At 38.2% G+C, this 20,920-nt stretch overlaps 2 protein-coding genes across 5 annotated transcripts in view; both read right to left on the bottom strand.

The window, feature by feature from the left end:
- Positions 1–1,639: 1,639 nt before the first annotated feature.
- Positions 1,640–10,214, bottom strand: F2R (coagulation factor II thrombin receptor). The gene is made up of 2 exons (XM_054003172.1): positions 9,923–10,214; positions 1,640–3,110 (listed from the first exon to the last, which is right to left on the bottom strand). Exons 1-2 carry the CDS (start codon positions 9,981–9,983, stop codon positions 1,909–1,911), a joined length of 1,263 nt encoding a protein of 420 aa, XP_053859147.1. The 5' UTR covers positions 9,984–10,214; the 3' UTR covers positions 1,640–1,908.
- A 4,247-nt stretch (positions 10,215–14,461) lies between these two features.
- The window catches only part of IQGAP2 (IQ motif containing GTPase activating protein 2), a 123,091-nt gene continuing 116,632 nt past the window's right edge, over positions 14,462–20,920 (bottom strand). For all 4 annotated transcript variants that reach the window (XM_054003012.1, XM_054003009.1, XM_054003010.1 and 1 more), the window contains 6 exons: positions 20,105–20,192; positions 18,972–19,184; positions 18,002–18,162; positions 17,040–17,183; positions 15,925–16,033; positions 14,462–15,455 (listed from right to left, as the gene is read on the bottom strand). In XM_054003012.1, coding sequence (XP_053858987.1) covers positions 15,342–15,455; positions 15,925–16,033; positions 17,040–17,183; positions 18,002–18,162; positions 18,972–19,184; positions 20,105–20,192 — 829 coding nt within the window. In that variant the 3' untranslated portion in view covers positions 14,462–15,341. The remainder of the gene's footprint in view (positions 15,456–15,924; positions 16,034–17,039; positions 17,184–18,001; positions 18,163–18,971; positions 19,185–20,104; positions 20,193–20,920) is intronic.

Here is a 20,920-nt window from a genome sequence, read left to right as displayed (position 1 = left end):
CAGTTCCAACCCCCTGCTGTGGGCAGATATTCCTTCCACTAGACCAGGTTGTTCAGAGCCCCATCCAACCTTGGCTTGAACATCCAAGAATGGAACATCCAGAACTTCTCTGGGCAACTCATTTCGGTTCCTCACAAACCTCTCAGTAAATTTCTTTCTAAATCTAATTTAAATCTACTCTCCTTCAGTTTAAAGCCATTACCCCATATCCTATCCCTGAAGGTCCTGATATGTCTCCCTTTCTTTCTTATTCAACTTCATTCAGGTATTGAAAGGCTGAAGTGTGGTCACCCTGGAATCCTCTCCAGGCTGAACAACCCCAGCTCTCTTAGCCTATCCTCAAAGGAGAGGTGCTCCATTCCTCTAATCGTCTTCATAGTCTTCCTCTGAACATGAGCTAAAAAGCAGACCCCCAGTCTGTAACTCCAGGAGGCACAGAGGTAATTCTTTTCAGCCAGCAAAGAGCAGATGTCCATGGCTTCAAGATGGATTTTTGCTGAAAAACAAGACCATCCCTAATGTGACATTAAACAAAATGAGAATGTAACTTAAGTATGTCCATTTGTGGGGTCTTAGGCTTGCAAACTACATATATGTATCATTCTCATTCATGTACTTAAAAATGGTAAAACCTTGAGAACAAAAATCTGTGCTTAAATCTGTTAAGGAACAGACACAAACCAACAAGAGATCATGCCTAGAAAGTCTCTCACTGTCACACCATATGCAGAAAGATTAGGTCTCCTATCACTTGTGCTGGACTGAAGACAGCTTTTTTCATTGCTGTACTTCTTGGCAGATTTATGTGGCAAATCCTATAAACAAATTCCCACTTAACTGGATTTCCATTTCCATGTACAGTCCTATTACCTACATGCTTGTTTCTAAAACTGAATTGCTATTATTTTTGCTTTACTGTTCTTTGTAGCAAAAGACTGCTCCAAAGAATGAAGTTAGCTATTGGTTAGCTAAACACAACAGCCATTTCAGTAGATATGGACATGGTGTAAAATGTGAAAAATGTCCATGCTAACAGGGATAAAGGATATTTTCAAGTCCTAAATATATGCATGATGACTAACCATGTACAAGAAAGCACTGCATTTGGAAACTGTGTAACAAGATGATGAATGGAGCTTTTCCAATGTATTTTTTGGAGAGCCATTGACTTATTGTGAAAGAAAATCTCACAAATTTTTGTGAAACTAATTCTCAAAAAATCCTAACCAAAATGCCTAGTATACACTAATGGTAGGAAAACCAGAAACATTTCCAGCTCCAGCTGCTGGAAATGATCTCCCATGTTACACATTGCACTAAGCAATAGCTGGGTTTTGGTTCCTCACATTCTGAAAACCATACGGACTGTTTTGAAGTGGAATATATAAAAACACAAAATTAACAATTTCAGTGTCCAGAGACACTGAAATAATGCTGAGAAAGTAAGTGAATAGATAATTCTAGAAATAATGGCATATAGAAGGAAAAAAAAAAAAAAAGCCTGGAAAGGTATTTTCACTTTTTTCAGGAACAACTGGATGGATGGAGAGATTCGATATATAATAATTTATTCAACCTGATAGATACAGTTCAAAATACTAAACTGGGATTTCTACAATAAACTGAACAATGCAAAGGATTTGTCTGAAAAAAAGTTTATTCAGAAAACACTCAACAGCTATTATTAAGAAATTATTTTTCCCCTCTACATTAACATATTTACATAACTATACATCTTTATATATATCTATGCACACACACATACAGAGTTTTAACTTGAACTGTGTATTGCTATATTGGATCCATAAAGCTATATATCATACAACAACTTGGTTTCAGGTTTTGTATTTCTTGGATAGAACAGTCTTCTGTCTGTGTAGAAATTAAACAATTATAAGACACATTATCTCAATGCATTGCTAGCAATTTTCTGTAGACACTGTTATTCACATTAGTTGTCAACGTAGCCCTTCTAGTACTAGTGGTAGACATCAACTGGCCACTGCTGTTACTACTACTGGGATCAAAAGTCTTTTTACAATTGAAGAGACTGAAAAATTGTCTCTGATACTGAGAAGAAGCATAGTAGTAAATAAAGGGGTCAATGCAGCAGCTAATGCTGCTGATAGAAACACAGAGTAGATAGGCAAAGTAGAGATACTCTAAGCTGTTGTCATATGAAAAATGGATATAATGAATTAAGAGAAGAACATTTGTAGGTCCAAAGCAAACAACGAAAACAGAAAAAACAGCCACACACAAGAGCAAGGCACGTGTCTTCTTGTTTTGCTTTGCAACAATGGTGGAAGAACTAAGACAGCGAATGATACACACATAACAGACAGTAGAAATTATAAATGGTACTATGAAAAACACAGAAGAGAAGACAGAGAAGAAGTGGAGGTAATAGCTGTGAAGTTCAGATTCTCTCAGCACATCATGGCACGTAGTTATATTTAACCTGGGTATTTCCATTGTTTGCTCTCGTAGGAGAAAAGGTATAACGCCAGTTATTGCTACAAACCATATGATGAAACAAACCAGAGAGGCACGAGTTAGTGTACGCCACCCCAGGGACTGCATGGGGTACACCACTGCTAAGAAGCGATCAAAGCTGATGCTCGTCATAAGCATTATCGAGCAGTACATGTTGCAGAAGAAGGCAGCAGTGATGAAACGGCACATCAGAGACCCAAAAACCCAGTCATTTCCAGAAAAGTGATAAACAATCTTAAATGGAAGCACACTTACAAAGAGAACATCTGCAAGGGCCAAATTCAGCATGTATATTACAGCTGGCTTTTCAATTTTCATCTTTTTCAGAAACACGAGTATTGCTGTAATGTTCAGAGGCAGACTCAGCACAAGCACTAGGGTGTAAACTGAAGGAACAAAACGAGTCAGCCACGGACTAGTGAGGTATCTTGCCGTTTGAACTGACATCATTCGCTGTTCATGTAGGAATGATGCAGTCTGATTGGTGGCTCCTGATCCAACTTCCAAGTCATTTTCAGTATCACCATCAACAGGAATAAGATCAGCCTCCGTACTGGAAGAAAAACGCATGGAAAAACTTCTGATGTGTGGTATGCTGCTGTTATTTGGAAAGCCTGAAAAGTAAGGAAGTATTAAGATTAATAAACCAATATTTAGATGGTATGGGGAAGTGAAAACATCTTTCAAGAATGAAAGTTAAGATTACATTAGATAAACAAAATAATAAGGTTAATTTCTGATTTAAAGCACAGGTTGCCCACAGGTCAGCCATTTTATTTTAGCTCTTCCTGCTACAAATTTTGTTATGTCGTTAGCTTGAAAGTGTGGGAGGATGGATTGTAGGAGAATAGAGATAGTGCTGAAGGCAATCTTGTCCCTGAGGAGTTGCAGCTGTAATTATCAAAGAGTAGGAACAGGCCTGGCCTTAATAGGTCACAGCTGTGTCCAATAAGGATGGTCCAATAAGGATGGGTGTTATAAAAGAGTGGATTAGCTCGTTGAGAGGAGAGTTGGAGTCAGTTTGCTGTGCTGCTGTGAGGAGCAAGGGTCAGGTGGTCATGCTAGGGACAGTAAAGGTCAGGCAGTCATGACAGGCATGGGTAGAAGTCAGCCGGACGTGAGGAAGAGCGAGAAAAGGAATCAGTGTTGCGAGGAGCTGCCCATGAGAACTCAGAGAGAAGGTATGAAAGTCTTACAGAAGGATGATAAACTGATGGTGACAGTTCCCGTCCACTGTCAATTGGTGCCAAGCACTGATGCCAACATGGTGGCATCGATGGTGGCCCGCATGGGGATGAGTTCTGACATGAAAGCTTTTATTAGTAGTGATTCTAGCTATGCTTAAGGATCCAATCTAATCTGTGCTCTCCTTGGGCAACTTTAACACAAACACAACAGGGAATTTGCCAGCCTTGAACTGTTTTGGCCAGACCCTTCATGCTTTTTGTAAGAAATGAGATCCTGGCATAAGTACTCATATGCAGAATTCCCAGTAGATGTACTCATCACCAAAAACACAAAAAGTAAAAGTGCAATTAAAACATCATGATTTTGAAATATTTTTGTGTGCTCTGGACACATCTTACTCAACTCGAAGGCTCCCATCAAGAGAGATGGCAGAGCAGTTTACAAGGTAGATGTGGATTGACTTTTTGCTTGTAACAAATGGGTTACAAATGGGTAGCCACAGACTGCGCTGAATCACTTTCAGAGTTCTACTTATCCTAACCCACAGCGTGCAGGACAGCATGTGTCTGGTGTACCCCCAGAGCACTTCTGACACCTACATACAGTTCCCTCTACAGCAAGGTCTTCTGCAGCATGCTTTTGTAGCTAAGTCAGGACAGGCTATCTGTGCTTTTTGAATGTAATAAGCCAGGAAATCAGCGCAATAAAGCAATAAATGTGTGGTTATTGTGTGTAGGGGGTTATTTATGTGAAAAAGGAAAAAACAACCAATCAATCAAAAGAGCTATTTAGGCATTATTTCAGCAAAGTTGTCTGTATGGAGAAATATTTTGTAAGACTGTAATTTTCAGTTTTGGCTTAATCTGCTTTGGCATAGAATAATTCAAGTGTAATGTGGGTAGACAGAAGTGAGAAAGTTACAACTACTCAAGTAACCAGTCACCTGTTTGGCTGTGCAATTGATCCTTCGTTGGATCCTAGATCATTAAAACAAAAATGAGGGTATCTTAGCTCAGATCTATAAGCTGAAAGTACATGGAATGGTTCAACTGTGTAAGATGCTGCTTGCAAGAAGCAATTATTTGTTTTATAGTAATTGAAACCAATTTTTTAAATGAAAACATCTGAAGGAAGCAGATGGCAAAGAGAAAAGTGGCTGCAGCTTTAAGCAGCCAGTTACCTCCCTTTGTGCACAGGGAGTGAGAGAAAGGCCCTACCCAGCATGGATTTTTGTGAAATTCAGACTTGAATGTGGGGGAAGATCACAGGACTGGTAAGGCAATTTGGTGATTTTATTTAGAGTGGCTGTGCTTTATGCACCATGCTGTGTCATAGCAGCATTCTAGGGGCAGAGAGACAAAGGGGAAGTCTTGGTGAGAATAGTTTTCCTATGCAAAGTGACTAGATTGCATCTTCTGCCAGTCAGAAAAAAAAGATGCTTGTTACAGAGACTGTAGTAGGAATGATGTAGTTTGAAGCAGAAATGTCAGAAGTGTATGAGATTTGGTGTTTGCACACAGTGTCACTAAACGCATTTATACAAGGGTCTGTTCTGTCTTTTTAAAGAGAACACGAACAACAGGCAGAACTATAGTGGCTTAATCTCTAACACTTTATAAATTTAGTGTAAGCAGTTGGATGGCTCAAAGAGTCAGCTCTTTGAGCTGACTTAACTTAGCAGCTAACTCAAACTTAACTTTGCAGCTAAGTTGCAGCACAAGTCCTTCTGTACAACACCTCTAACTTGTGGCAGACATCAAAGAGTTAGGAGATTTTCTATATTTAATGATCATTGCAATAGAAATATGTCACAAATAACACCAGTGGTCTTCATCTCTTTTGGGTGGATTATAACTATACTTGAATGAATGTCCCTCCCTGCACCTGATTTCTTACACCTGGAAGCTTGTCTCCATGGTAAAGACATCAGTAAAAGTGAGGAAAAATCTGTCATCTGTACCTATTGTATCTCTAGTACACACAAGTTTTATGAATTTCAGACTTCTAATTGTATAAGTATTTATTTTCAAACTAGAACACTATTGAAAGTTTGAAATATTGAAAACTATTTTAGAGCCCCAAAGGTTGACATGTCCATCTTGCTTTCTGTAGAATAGTGTGGAGAACCAAACAAAGAAGTGGCATGGTTCCATGTGAGGAATGCATGTTTTTAGGAACACAAGATATAAATACACTTGAAGAGAGAGGGAGAGTAAAGCCTGGAGTTAGGAACTGTGTTGCCAAGACTACCACTGCATGACATGGTAACTGAGGCACCAGCACCTCTCTTGTCCCAGTATCCCTCAAATTTGAAGGACCTGAGCTGTGCTGCAGTTTCACACTTTTGAGAACTAGCAAACCAACCCAATCAGAGTCACTGACCCTTAATGACTGAGGTTAAGTCTCTTAGTGTGGATGCCCTGGGTGATAACCCAACCCACTTCTCATTACCAGCTCCTACCTGAGAATGGTATAAAAATATGCTACACGAAAAAGATGCTATGACTGGGACAGGTACCTTTCACTGACTACCACCCGTTGTCTTGGCTATTGCTTATAGTTAACTGAACATTGCTAATAATTTTAATTATATCCAGAATTCTTGGAGACATCTTATTTACAAGTTTATTAGATGAAAGTATTTAGAGTCACTTTTACTCCATTACAGAAATTTTCTAAAAGTAGAATCCTATTACAATAAACCAGAACAAAAAATTTATAAATAATTTAAGTTTAGTTAAAATTCTCTGGAATAATTTGATGAGAACTATGTGTTCTTTGCATAAGCAGAGGCTTTCTAAGTTCAGAGTTGAACTCAACCTTCATTCTGTCAACATCACCTCTACACTGACTCCTGTTCTCAATCCATATCCCCATTTTGAACTTAGACGACATGAGGTACTACTTGCAACTCAACTTTGTGGAAAAATTTAATGAGGCATCACACTTGCTATTTCACTGCAACTTGATAATATAAAGAATGGTGACTTAAACTTGCTTGATGAAACTAAATTTAATTTGAAAGCTTGACAGCCACGTGTGAGTTCTTATCCTTTACCAAGCTGCTTGTATGACACAGTATCTGTGTAATTCTAGAAAAAACAATATGCACTCCATACTTCTGAAACAGGCAGACAGATACTGTCCTGAGGTTTTGTATTTCTTTTGTGTTAGTGTTTATATGAAAAAGGTGAAGATATTTATTCACAGAAGGAAACAGGATGAAATAATGTCATATTATTTCAAAAGATTGTAATGAACCTTCAGAGCAAACAAAAAGGTCAGTAGGGGAAATAGGCATTACATTTAAACTGGGTTAGTACAAGACTGCCAATATACAGTAGCTCTACAGAAAAGGTTTTGAAACTACTGATAGCTACAACTACACCAGAATCTGTAAAACAATTCTTTCTAGCTGTTTTCAAGCTATAGGTATCATTTGTCTGAAACATATTTCACTACAGCTTAATTATTTTTTAATAATTCAAATAATCTATTAGGAAAACAGAAGTAAAGTTTGTATAATGATTACAAATGTTCTAAAGGCCATCTTATTTTTCTAGGCTGTCATCCAGTCCGTTTGGAAGACGTCAAGCTTGGTTGATTTCTATTTTTATAACAAATAGTAACACTCTCATATCAGCAATGAGAATAACCGCTCTATCAAAACACCTATAAAATTTAAACAGGTATGAAAGAACAAGATTAGTAAACTATGAACAAATAAACAGCAGGATGAAGTACTGAGGTTTTATCCTTGTAGTGTGTGTATTCAGGACACTGAATGATAAGCAGAGTCTTTTCTTTGCCTCCAACAGGTACTTCAAAAGGCAAAAATTACATAGAATCATGACACTCAAGTTGCCCAAAGTCTTCTTTTAGTCCCTGTGGTTTTTTCATCAGTTCTCCAACATGGACATAGAGGAATTATGTAGAAAGCTCAGCAAGTTTGTGATTGTTTATACAATCCACAATGTGCTGTTTTCTATCAATTATTACATATTGTTCATCTCACAATCAGTATACACATATGCTGCTTACCCTGACTTTTTTTTTTTTAATACAGAGATACGCTGTAATTTCTTTTCATGTCTATTTTCGTATGCAAGGGACTACTCTGCATCCCACTCTGTGAAAGAAAATACAACAGCTTTGAGCAATCTTAAGCTCCAGAAGAAACTTGAAAAATATTTCTGTAGGGCCATGAGCATGGACAGGATGTTACAAACCAGCAGACTTCACATCCCAAGGCATATCTTTGTGATGTGAGAGACTAGAGAATGGGCTCCTACACAAGCCAATTTAATATGTTCCCTATGTGCTGCTGGACAACAAGTAATACTGATTTATGGGCATTATTGGCGACAGCTGCATACTAGCTTATAAAAAATAGGTTTCTTTTATCTCCCCTTTGTACAACACCAAGTGATAAGCACCTAGAATCTAAATTACTCAGTAGCCCATAAATTAGGCATGTGAAGGGAGACTGTGAAGTGCATGCCAGACACATTAATGAACAAAATAAGACACAATCTTGTAGAAGTGATGACAGTTATTTGCTTTTATAAAAATAAAACTGAATTGTTTATGAGTTTACATCTCCATTTATACAGAATTCAGTATTAGATTACACAACAGATGTAGTAGCAATTTGAACACATCTTCTTGAACTATTCTTTTCTTGCAACTGGGTGCCTGCTCAGTTTTGCTCTCCTTTCTCATCTCTTTAACCACATATGCTGGCTTCAAACAATATAATCTTTCTGTCTTGCCAGCAGTGTCCCAAGGCACGGAAGTCCAGGCAAGTTCAGACCTTAGGCACCTCAACAGCATTGGTAATTTGTAGGCACTTAACACCAACCTACTGCCAAACTAGTGTTTTTTCATCTGCCCAAAAGAACAGCACAGGTCAGTAATGTGGTAACTGTGCACAGTGAAGGATGGGGGAAAAGCAGGAGAGAAGCTGCAGGTCAAGGCCAGAGCAGACCTCAGGATACAACAGTGCATGGGCAATAGGAATGAAGTACATTGTATTAAAAACAAGTTATCTAGGACAGTGGGGAAATTATATTATTACAATGGGAGTGAGCACAAGAAGAGCAGAAGACATATTCAGATCATCGGGTTTTGTTAGTTCTGTTGTACATGAAGTAACTGGAAGAATAGCACCAACAGTGGATGTTTTTTCCTAACATTAACATGTCCAGTTTGTCTTTTACAGCACCTCCCCCTTTTCTTAAAAAGATATTTTCCTTAGACTTCTCATCTGAACATGATTTCGCCAGCTTCCTTCCCACTTGTCCTTGTGCCAAAAAGTTGTCCAGCAAAAATTATTAGCCCTCTCGATGCTTCCCTCCCAGCATAGTTACAAACACTAGGTCTATCCCCTTTCAGTTTAGCTCAGTAGTAAAATTATGCTATGCTCTGAAATGTCCTCTTAGCTACTCATCTAATCAGCCCTTTTACATATGTAGGACCTGAGGCTCTACTGCAGGCCATCTCGTGGGACTAAGTTATTTCTACAGCAGCATTATCTCTATCACCACTACCTGATCGAAATAAATCTTAAACTGAATCAAGCAAAACAGTAATAGCAAAAAAAACCCCTGTGCTAATCTCTAAATGCACAATCCTTTGTACTGCTGTACCTCTGCCGTAAGGTGTGAGGTTACAGGCATGCATCAGCATCTCCATCGTTTAACAAGCTCTGAGCGGGACGGACCCATGGGCTCACCAGTTAGGGTATTGATGTTGCTATGAATGAATAACCATGAAATAACAATGAAAGTGATCTATCTATTTGGGATGCATATTCTGAACTGTGTTGTGCTGGCAGATCTTACGAAGTTTGCACCGCCTAGAAATTCAGCTGTCACTCCCTCGTCTTACGTTGTTAATGTCTTCTTACGTTGTTAAGAGAATCCAGCAGCCAAGTCTAGCCGATCTGGTCCGTTCCACCGCCACCTGCTACTGCCTGCCCCCCTCCTTAACTACGGCGTCACCCCCAGCCATCCTTCACCACCAAGAACACCCTCTCCTCGCCGCTGCCAGCAGCGCAAAGGGCCGAAGAAAACTCGGCCCGAACTCGCACTAAAACTCCCAAGCGGGAGCCCCACGGCCTGGCTACGTGCGGACACACGATGCTGTGCGCTAGGACGCCTTCCGATCATTCCCTCCGTAGTCGGAACACGCCGGCCGCCAGGCCCCGTGGCCGGCCCCCTGCTCCCCGCGGACCCACCTGGCCGGGGCGGCGGGCAGCAGAGCAGCGCCAGGGCGCACAGCAGCGCCCAGGGCCGCATGGCCGCGCGTTCCTTCCCGCAGTCCGTCCGTCCGTCCGTGCGGGCGCCGCGGGGCTGGCGAACGCAGCCCACAGAAGGCTGGGGCTGGCGAAGAACCGCACGGGGACTCCCTGCTGCGCGCCGGGGCTCGGCGGCCGAGGAGGGGAGGGGAGAGAGGGGAAGGAAGGGGAGGAGAAGGCGCAGGGGCAGCACCCGCGGCCCCCGAGACTCGGAGCCCAGCCAGCAGCCCCCGCGCCCAGCTGGGACACGGGAAGCGGTGGCGGGCTAGGGCGGGGTGAGAGGTCGGGAGCGCCGGAACAAAGAGCTGTGTTCAAGGAATTATTCTAAGCTAAGTTTGCCAGATTTGCAGTCCGAATGCCTCACGGGAGCAGTTCCACGGCCAGATGAAATGCCTACATTACTCACAGCTGAAAGATCACGCTGTTTCAGAAAAGCCCCTTACAGTTGATCTACTTCGTATAAAGGAGATGACGTCCAAGCTTGCTTGTATTGCATGTGTTCAGTAAACTGCTCTACAAACACAGGGCAACCCAAAAGTGATTCATTGCCCGGCTCTGTAACCCTCTCTGCTGTTCCAAAATCCCCGAGAAAGTGGCGCCACTCCCCAGTCCAGTGGCATGTGCCATGAACAAACTTTGGAATCTGCACTCCTTTAGAGATGCTTATGAATCAAGAGGTGGTTGAAGCAAAAGCTATATGAAGGTTGTATAGGAAAATATTTTGGTAATTTTGCAGCTATTATTTTGAAGCTTTGCTTTCAAAACATCACAGTGATGTTTAAGTGCTTTGTGTTTATTAAGCCTGTAAGACAGTCAGAAGCTTTAAAGTGGACACTGGCTTGCTAGTGTGTGCTATCCATGCCTCAACTGTATATCCTTCTGGTTACAGCAGTACAGACAAAAATGAGAATGAGGGGAAGGCTGATTTGAACTTGCTTATATGTATGAAGTGCCTTTATTACTGCAGAAGCATCGACCTTTGTTTTTAGTGGAGAATAAAAACCATGGAAAACAAATTTCCCTAACCATAAGTACTGGTTCCCAGTAAGCTCTGTATCTCTATGGTATTCCTCTCACAGTGGAATATAATATAACTAGTAGCTCACTAGTTATAGCATGGTTGAAGCTGATTCCATTTGTATAGAGCAAGAAATAAATACAAGTTTTACAGCTGGCCAGCCTTCCCACAGCTCTATCATCCCACATGTGTTGTAGATGTCGACAATTCCAATGGGAAGAATGATGATGTCTAACTCCAGTTCAGAAGGCTGAATGATTTCTTTATTATAATTATGCTATAATACATTAATATACTATATAAAAGAGGATACTAAAAACTACATGCTACTTTCTCTAACAATCATATCTAACTACCTCACAACTCATGATCTTCTCTCTAGAGCCCAGACACAGGTGGATCTGATTGGCCATCAGGCCCAAACAATCCACCATGATCCAACCAAGCGCTCACTCTGGGTAAACAATTTTCCAAACACATTCCACAAGAGAAAAACAAGGAGCAGAAATAGAAATTGTTTTCTCTTTCATTTCTCTCTGTGCAATTCAATGAAAAGTCCTGAGAGAGAGAGAGAAATGTGCTTGCCACACACATGCTCTAGGAAATGTAGAAAAAAAATGCCTTGTATGTAATTGAACTATTCATCTGTTTAGAAAATACCTTAATCAGAGGTAATTATTTCATCTGGGAAGAGAAAGTGAAGCTATTCTTGGTCATTTCTGTGGTCTCATAGTTCTAGAACACACACAAAGGTTGCTCCTCTAACTTTCTAAACCCAAAATAGAACTGAACTAAACCAGGTAATTGTAAAAATGACCCAGGTTCTCAAAAAAGCATATATTGCCAGGATTCTTCTTACATTTGAAGAAGTGTTAAACCAGTGGGCCAATGCTTGAGGAATAAATTAGATTACAGAGTTTGTGAAACATATGAAGAGAAACTGAGATTGAACCTCCAGGAAGTATTTTAGTCACAGACATTAGAAACTGTCATAGGGCTATGCCCTTTCATCTTTGTAACCTGGTTATTATATACACAGCAAGTGAATAAAACCCATGCTTGTTAAATTTTATTTCTGCATATGAAAACAAAATTTAGAGTTTTGTATCCTTTATTTTTGTGAATTAATTTGCTCCTTCCTCTCAAGATAACTTATTGTAACAGATGTGAAGAGTTCATGACTTACAAAGCTTTAGTTTTTAATTCTGCTTCTTGCACCTTTTTCAGAATTTTGGGGTTTTTTTAGTAGAAGTATGTTACAGAACAAAATTTCATTCCTTTTAAACACACCAAGTTTACCAAAAAAGACTGCACCTATCTAGTGAGACTGCTACATCATTACTGTTTGTGGTAGGAGATCTTTCTTGCTACCAATATATGGAGTACCCTGGTGCTTGTCAGAGGTGGGTAGTTATTGCTGAAAGAGGAGCATAGAAACAAACCTCAAGCATGGAAATCAGTCATCTAGGTAGAGGGTTGTGTATCTTGTTACAAACTTTTTGAAATCACATGTGGCTGTCAGTGTTTGGATTTTCTGGGAATGAAGGTTGTTGTTTTCTCCTGTATTCTTTAAAAGAAAGTTGTACAGTTAAAGGAGGTCCATGGATCAGTGCAAAGTGAAACAGAACAAATCTAGTGCTTGTGTTGGTGTTCCTGTCTGCCCGGCCTAAGCAGAAGGATGTTGTTCTGCAATTTTATGGATAGTTTTGTATTTTCAGAGGCCCTTGAGAATGGAGAAGTTCCAAAATAAACTAAGTTAGCTGCCAGGCACTCTTAGTCAACTCTAAAGACATGTGATAGAAAAATGCAAGCCTTGGGGTTAACAGGCTAAGACTATTGCCTATTATAATGTCTTTTCACTGCCACCAGTTAAGGAGGATGAAGTTGAGAGATAGGCTTTCCAAAGAAAGATGCATTCTCTCCTGTAGTGACAACTGATGCATAGGCCCAATTCAGTTGTACTGGCATTTTTTTCTCAGATTTTGAACCAGCAATGCAAGTCTTTCCACACCACCATTCCATGACTGAAGCCGATTTCAGCAAGTCCTTTCTAATGTTGAAATTCCCCCCCACATTACATCTTACAGTAGCCTCTAAAACACCTTTCTTTATTGGTGTAGTTAGTAGCTATCAGCAGCAGTGGGTGATAACAAAATCATTTCGCTCATTTGTATGGTACTTCACACTACCATCAATCTTACATGGAGGCAGAAAACATTGTGGTCAGTCCTGTTCAGCAGGGTTCAAATTAGTGTTCAGTGACAAGGTCCTAAATGGAACTACCTAATTAAGGAAAAAAAGCTTATAAAGGAGTTCAAAGACATTAAATGGAAATTACTCTTTGATGTGCACTAGGAAGAACAGGAAGCCCAGGAAATGGCTGGAAAAGGGGTGTGCTGGTACACAGGCTGTACTTTTCATACTTGTCATTACGTGGGAACCAAGAAGCTTTTCTAAGCTTGCCTGCTCCAGGAAATTGTATTTGAACCAGGCAGGTACTAGATGTGTCAAGTATATCACACAAAATTGCATATCCAGGAACAAATTACTCCCATAAAGGCTGTGGGTCTCTGGCATGTCTCACCAGCCAACTCCAGGCTTTTGACACATTGCCTCAAGAATCCATCCTTAGGAGCAACATCACACCTGTGGCAGATTTAGTGCTCAGCTAGAGATTGTTAAAAATATAGCCATTAGTCAAGTCTGTTACAAATAAAAAGGGGAACAAAAGATTGGGAATTTAATTAATATTCAAGTAAAATTCAGTTCTCTTCTTCGGAAGGAAAAGTGAAGCGCTGTTTCACTTTTCTATCCAGCTATTTTAAGTGAAGCAGGGTATCAATACTACAGTATTTATGTAATATCAAAATGGTTTATACATAACCAGCTAGAAGAAAAATGGAATCACAGAGTAGTTTTTTAATCCTTTAATTAGGGATATTAACTGTTTTAAAGTAGTCATGTGTTCAAACTTAATGTCAGACATAATTAATATCTCCAGTAAATGTAATAATTTTTTCAGCTTGCGTAACACCACACATCAGTTAGTATATCAGCTGAGTTTGTAATCCATATATCTGCCAGTGACTTAACTGTTCTATTCTCTTACCAGAGTTAATACTTATTTAATATTTGCTTTTATAATTAATTGCAGAATGTCTCACTCTCTGTCTTTTGAAGTGTTTGTCACAAGAAAAGTGAGAGAAAGAAGTATTTTCTATTGGTCACATTACCTATGGCACAAACTTGTGCTCTGTAGGTATAAGTGATAGTTCCTAACCAAAATCATCATCACATTCAATGGCATAAAGGCCATGAAGTCTTCACTGCTGAGCAGCTTTCCTCAAGTGTACTGGAGGCTTAATTACATGCAGTTTTATAAAAGCACTGAAAGAAGTTCTTTCAATTACCATCTAGGCTGCAGCTTTAATAATTCCTTGAAATGAAATTTAGGGACCAAGCCAGTTTAATTAGGTAATGTTTATTTTACATAGAACAATCTCCAAAGCATATTTAAAAAACCCAATCTAAATACTGATTTTATTGCATTTATTTTCTTACAAAAAAAAAAAAACAAAAAAAAAAAAACAAAAAAAAAAAAAAAAAAAAAACCAAACAAACAAAAAACCAAAAAAAACCCAGGCACAATTTAGGTATTCAAATACTTCAAACTGAACAACTGTTCGCTATTCAGATTTCCCCAATACCACTCCAAAGGCTGTGAAAGTAGAAAATGACATTTTGCACAAGGCAGTAGTGCATTTAGTAGGAATGAATCGCAAAATATATTTTTGTGAAGCAAGTCGTTATTGTCACTTTATAATTATCTATAATTTTTTTAAAATTGCACAATACGTTTGCTTTGCAATTGACAACTGCCACAAAATAGGCCTAGTATGTAGCTAAGTATTTGCTCAAACTATCCCTTAGAAACAAATTTAGGTTTTCTTTTGGTACAAACTTAAAGTCTAGTATCAGCTATATTATATATCTGAGGTAATTTAAAAATGTTTCAATAGGAAGAGGTTTATATATTTAACTAAATTCAATTTCTGTCTACCTTAAAATCTACACAATAGCTGTGTGTCCTAAAGAATATTTTGATTTGAAAGTACCAACACCAATGAAATCTTGAGCTGTTTAAATGAATTGATTTCTTGGTTTTCTGTTTTGTTATCAATGCTGAAAAGGCACTGTGTACATTCCTCTGAACATTTGGTGTTTTAGGGTGCGTTTTTAAAATTTGACAAGCATCCAATGACAAACTTCAAAGATTTATAAGCAAAAAAATACTGAATAGACTTCCCACTGATTGATGAAGTCCATGATATCTGAAAGTACTCATTTTCCATAGAACTTCTTATTCAACAAGAATATGAGCAAATTCACATTCACTTTAGCTTTATCAAACATTTTCATTACAGCCACACCTTCATACTGCATCTGAAGCAAGTCCTGAAATGAGAAAAAAATCATTAGTGTCCATCTAAATCCATACCATACAGTAACAAGATGTGATAAACATCACCAACTCCAGGTTCTTCATAACTTAAACAATTGCAAGCAAGTATTGGGATACATGTAGAAAACATTACGTGTCCTCTAGATCCTAAGCTACACATGGTCAGTAACAGCAAGCCAGAAGAAATACTGTTTTCTGTGTATTTCCTTTTTTTTTTTTTTTTTTTGTATTTCCTGCTTGCCACCTGAACTAATGTGGTGGTAGATTTAATGTAGTTGCCCAAAGATAAACATTAATTCAATGCCCATGCCCAGCATCCTACAGAAGTTATAAATTTATTCTTCACATTAGCTGCTGCTTTATACTGATTGACTGGTTCATGGATACAGGTGAAAAAAATATTGAAAAAGTAGTTACGGGAAATGCAACAGCAGCTATATAGCAAAGGAACAAAATTCAAACCTGGAAATGGAGCTGCACTTTTTCCATCTCAACTCCTAAAAATTTTGCTTTGATTTCAAAGTCACCCACTTCTTCTCCAGGTGTGATATCAAACATCACATTCTTAAACCTTGAAACAAGAAAGGTAATTGAATACATAGGCTGTGCAGTTTCATATAATCCAGAGACAGTTTTGGGGAAAAAGCCTGCAGAACATAGAACTTTAACCACAAGCAGTGTTGTTGGGTGTCAAAAGAATCACTCCATCCCTCCCTGCACTGCACTCCATATAGTGTTTTCTTAGAGACTTTCTGGTAGTACTGGTAGTACGAAATACAGAATTCTGAAGTCTTTTGTACTGGAGAAACAGCTCCCCAGAAAAACCTAACCAACCAAAAAAAAAAAATCTACCAACCAAAACCAAACCAACAAACAAAAAACTCAACAAAACACCAAAAAAAGAAAAGTCTTTGGGAAGTTCAGTGAACAAATTGGATTCAACACCCAGTGGATAGAAACAGGACAACCAGATTTTCCTTCTGCCATGGCCAAGCGTCTCCTTGCAGGTACATATTTGCCTCATGTGGCTTCCTCTACCTGATGAATCCACTTGGGGAAAAAAAAAAAAAAAAGAAATAAAAACTTTCCCATGCAGAAGGTGGAAGGAAAGGTGCAGAGAATTGAAGACTTTCACTACCACAGCCTCAAAATGGAAGAATACAAAAGGGATGTTAAACCACCACATCCATTCACCCTGCCAAAGTGAGGAAGAGCACAAAACCTGAGGTTTACCAAGTTATTTGAAAGTGACTGGTCAATATATGAAAAAGGATTGCTACAACTGCATAAAAACGTGATCATTAATAGTGAGTCTGCTGCCAAACTTGCACTTGTTCATGTAAGATGGTGCTAGGGCTGGCTTGTTAAAATATTTTCCCAAGGTAATCATAGAGCAAGTACAAAGTAAGAAAAAAAAAAATCATTGTAACAATTACACTGTAGCATCCTTCTGAATGCAGAAGTCTGAGGTAATTTTAGCTGTGGCATAGGAAATTAAGATTTCTTTTATCAAAAGCCAGGCCTCTTCGGAAATTGTTGATTAGAAAATGCTCAGAATTTATTTGTACTGCACTTACTGATTGGTTTGAAGATCTTCAATTTCTAGGATGACACCTTTTTCATGAAGTCTTGCAGCTGTGTACTTCAGTGAGGCCTGTTTCAGCTTTTTGCTTCCCTTCACCTCCTCTTTTCCATCTAATTTAATTGACCTCCGTGAATTTCTGGAAAGAGAACAAGAAAACTGGTTTTTGGTGTGTTTGTCAGATCCTTAATACTTCAATTACTCTTCTAGCCATATTTAACTTTCTTTCATTCTTTCTTGAACTTCTCTAAAAAAACAAAATTAACATCCCCAAAAATCTAAGGGTTAGAGGAATTCTTAGCATGCAGTGAATCATCTAAATATCTTGCCAATGATTTTGAATCATCTTTTTAGCACTTCTTTCAATTCTATTGTGAAATGCAACTCTGATCCTAAAGAATCCACAATCTCCATTTCAAAATAGCAATTTGTAAACTTAGTGACATAAATGGTAAATACTCTGTAATTAGAGTTAATTTTTGGACCAATGAAGTGTGCACTAGGAAAATTCCTGTTCATGTCAGTAAAATGTTTTCATTTTAACATTTTGGTGGCATTGGTGGGGGGGATTGCTTTCAAGTAACTCTGTCATATCTGAAAGGTAAAATTATTTAGGCATTTATTTCCTCCTTTTCCATTCTAAAGACAAACTCCAAACCTTTTAAAAACCAATAATTACTTCCCAAATCTTCATGACCTCTGACCTTGCAAATGGATCTGCAAAGTAGCACCAATTAAATATATTGAAAACATCTATACATTGCTTTACATAGACATTTCTTTCTCCAAGGCAGTCTTAAATAAATGCAAGACTTTAATAATCAGATGCTGACACAGTTAACAGCTCTCATGGACCTTTTGTAGATTGTCAGACTTTAAACTACAGATTAACACCTGCTCTCCCTCTTGATAAAACACACTAAAAGACACAATAAAAGAAAGAAAGACTCAACTCACTTTCTTGTTAAGTTGTCTAAGCAAGTTTTTATATAGGTGTTGTAATAATTAATTTGTTCCTCATAAAATGCTGTCTTGGAGTTAAGGGCATTCAAAGTCTGCTGGAGTTTCACCAATTCAGCTTTTCGATGATGTCTGTATCTTCTTTGATTCCGGATATCCTAAATAAATTTATTAATGTAATTGTTTTATTAATTTGAAATTTAGAAAGCCTCAGTTCATTACCATTCCAATTTGTAATTACAAAATCTGACTTAATTACTGAGAGAAAGCACAAAACTGTCATGTTAGTTCTTACAAGAACAGTACCTGTAGGGAGTACTACAGTTTGTTCACATGGCAATCGCATTGCTACTCGTATATGGAAATGGTGTTGAACTTTGCTGTGCTCTTTGCTTGTGCTAAAGATAGTTCAATATACTAAAGTTCTTATGGCCAGTATGGGTTGTGGATGTGGAATAGGATTTGTTGAGAACAGTCCCTGTGCTTTATCAGCATCAGGATGGGCACCACATTGGCCCACTATTCTTCTTGTGTCCTGCCCAACCACAGCAGATCACTGTTAATACCAATCGGATAATATTTCATGGGGATCTAAGACTTTTGAAACCTTACCAAGACCACAGCCATTCTTAATTGAAACACTAATGATCAATTCCAATTGCTGTTAATACAAAGTTATATTGAAACATTATATAGGATGAGTTAAATCATCATCAGCAGCAAATTCAATATCAGATTCAGATAACAAAGGTCGCGGGTTTTTTTTATATTCATTTCAGACAATTATTCAGGAGTGTACTGTCTTTCACTTATTTTGTCAGGGAAGGAAAACAATTTGCTTCATATGTGGATACTTGAGTAGCTTAAGGTAGCATTCCCTGAAAAATATGTGTTTTACTTCTCTAATTGGAATGGATTTAGGCTAGATGCTAAAAAACATTGATATACAGGGAAAAAATCAGTTTACCTTAGCAATCTCATTTATAATTTCTTGGTACTTAGTTGCTGAAGACACTAGTCCTGCTTGTTCCAATGTCCGGAGATTTCTCTGAATTTTCCTTTTCTTTTGTTCTATTGGTAGCTGCCCATCTTCAAAAATAGACTGACTGTGCTTCATTTTCTCTGGAGTTTTGGAATCTAAGATGGCACGTTTTTCTACAAGTTTCAAATTCTCAGATTCCTGGGGACGGGGGGGGGGCGGAGGAGGGGGGAAATCCAGAACAGTTATTTTCCAGATTTTGGTAACTGTTAAGTGTTTAAGTACATTGAATTCTCAAGTACATTGAATAGGAGATTATCAAGAATCAGAGTGCAATCTTTCTGTCCTATTACTACTTGATCTCAAAGTACCCCATTTACTATGCCTTTGGACATACTTTAGGTATGTAGTGACAACACTGAGACATATATTTGAATTATTCAAAATGTCTAATTCAGCCAAGCTCAATGACTTCACCAAATTGTGGGAAGACTGTCCAGATCTCACAGGTGTTTCCTACATATACACACACTGAGGTGAACTAAAATCTGCACGTTATTAAAATGCAGTTTTGTGTGTCAGTGTCGGCAGGAAAGACTTCAACTGTGAGCTCTTCCCACTCGATTCCCGTACCAAGGATAGCAGTTGTTTCCTGAGATTTGCTTGTATAGATTAAGCAAATAAACTAAAGGGTCAGGCAACTTGAGTTACAATACTGAACTTAATGAGGGGGGGAAAAGAAGAGTAGAAAGATTCACCTCAGGCAATTTGTTGTATTATAATATAGGAGAGAAAAGACCATGTTTACAAAAAAATGTAAAGAAAAAAATATTCTAGTCACATTCTAGTGACTCCAATACAGCAAGAAGAAATATTCTAGTCTAGTCTAGCTCAGAGCTCATATTTTGTTTCCCTCTGAAGCAGTTTCCAATTATACAGTAAAAAAACCCAACTATACAAGTCTCATATTTCGCAGGCTCTAGATCTGAATAGTCTAAAACCATCAACAAACAATTTCATTATTAGAACATGATGGAGAAAGCTGTCAGAGATCTGTTAAGGCTTTCAAATAGCTATAATAAAATACTTCCTTCCCGATTCAGGCACAGTATAACACTTACCTGTTGTGCAGTGGCTGGTGTTTCTAATATTTCTAAGAGTGTATCCCCTGGTTGTGTTCGTATCACATCCACAACAAGTCTTTTGGTCCTTTTAAAAGGATATATGGATATTACAAAACAGTTATCACTTGTACATGTCATTTCTTCAACCATAAAAGTAGCAAACTCCCCCTTTATTATGGATTATTGGCAAAATTTGCTTTCTTGCTTTTTATGTTTCACAGCTTCCTTTAACAGCTTTAACATAGAGTATCTGGTTTCTATATAGTCTGAATGGAGAAATACATATAAGCTTGCCTCCATTTATTTTAGAAAACAGATAACCAACAAGTACAGTAAAACAGTTACTGTTAATAAAATACAAGCAACAATTCTCAGGTGGATTTTAATTTTGATCATGACAAAACAGCAGACAAATATAATATTTGAAAAGCCTGAACTATTCATCATTCCATTAAGGGTCATATTTACTGAATAAAGTGGAAATGCACTCAGAACTGCTAAACTTCGAAGAAATTTTTCACTTGACGCAGTGCATTTACGCAAACCACTTAAGGACATATATTTCTCTAGCGACAACAGACAAGAAGCATTTCCTTGCTAAAAAAGGGAAGCTGCTACACCCTGATATGTTAACCAGTTCTTTTCTTGGTAAGAATTTATCTTATTCCTGCTGCCTATTCGTTCATAATACTTCCAAGAACATCCTGATACAGAATTCCATTAATTTAGAGGACAGGATTACTGAAATAGCTCATTATTCTTAACAGAAAATTGAAGATGCAGTTTAAGTTTCCAAGGAAAATGTAGAAATGT

Source organism: Vidua macroura, chromosome Z (assembly GCF_024509145.1).
Source record: "Vidua macroura isolate BioBank_ID:100142 chromosome Z, ASM2450914v1, whole genome shotgun sequence".
In the NCBI taxonomy this organism is placed as follows: domain Eukaryota; kingdom Metazoa; phylum Chordata; class Aves; order Passeriformes; family Viduidae; genus Vidua; species Vidua macroura.
Note: the sequence above shows the minus strand (reverse complement) of the source record. Positions and strands in the feature narration are given on the sequence as shown.

Excerpts from the sequence above, each read along its gene's own strand:
- F2R (XM_054003172.1), bottom strand. The coding sequence starts at position 9,983 with ATGCGGCCCTGGGCGCTGCTGTGCGCCCTGGCGCTGCTCTGCTGCCCG. Across the intron at positions 3,111-9,922 it reads CTGCCCGCCGCCCCGGCCAG|GCTTTCCAAATAACAGCAGC; the intron begins GTGGGTCCGCGG and ends CTTACTTTTCAG.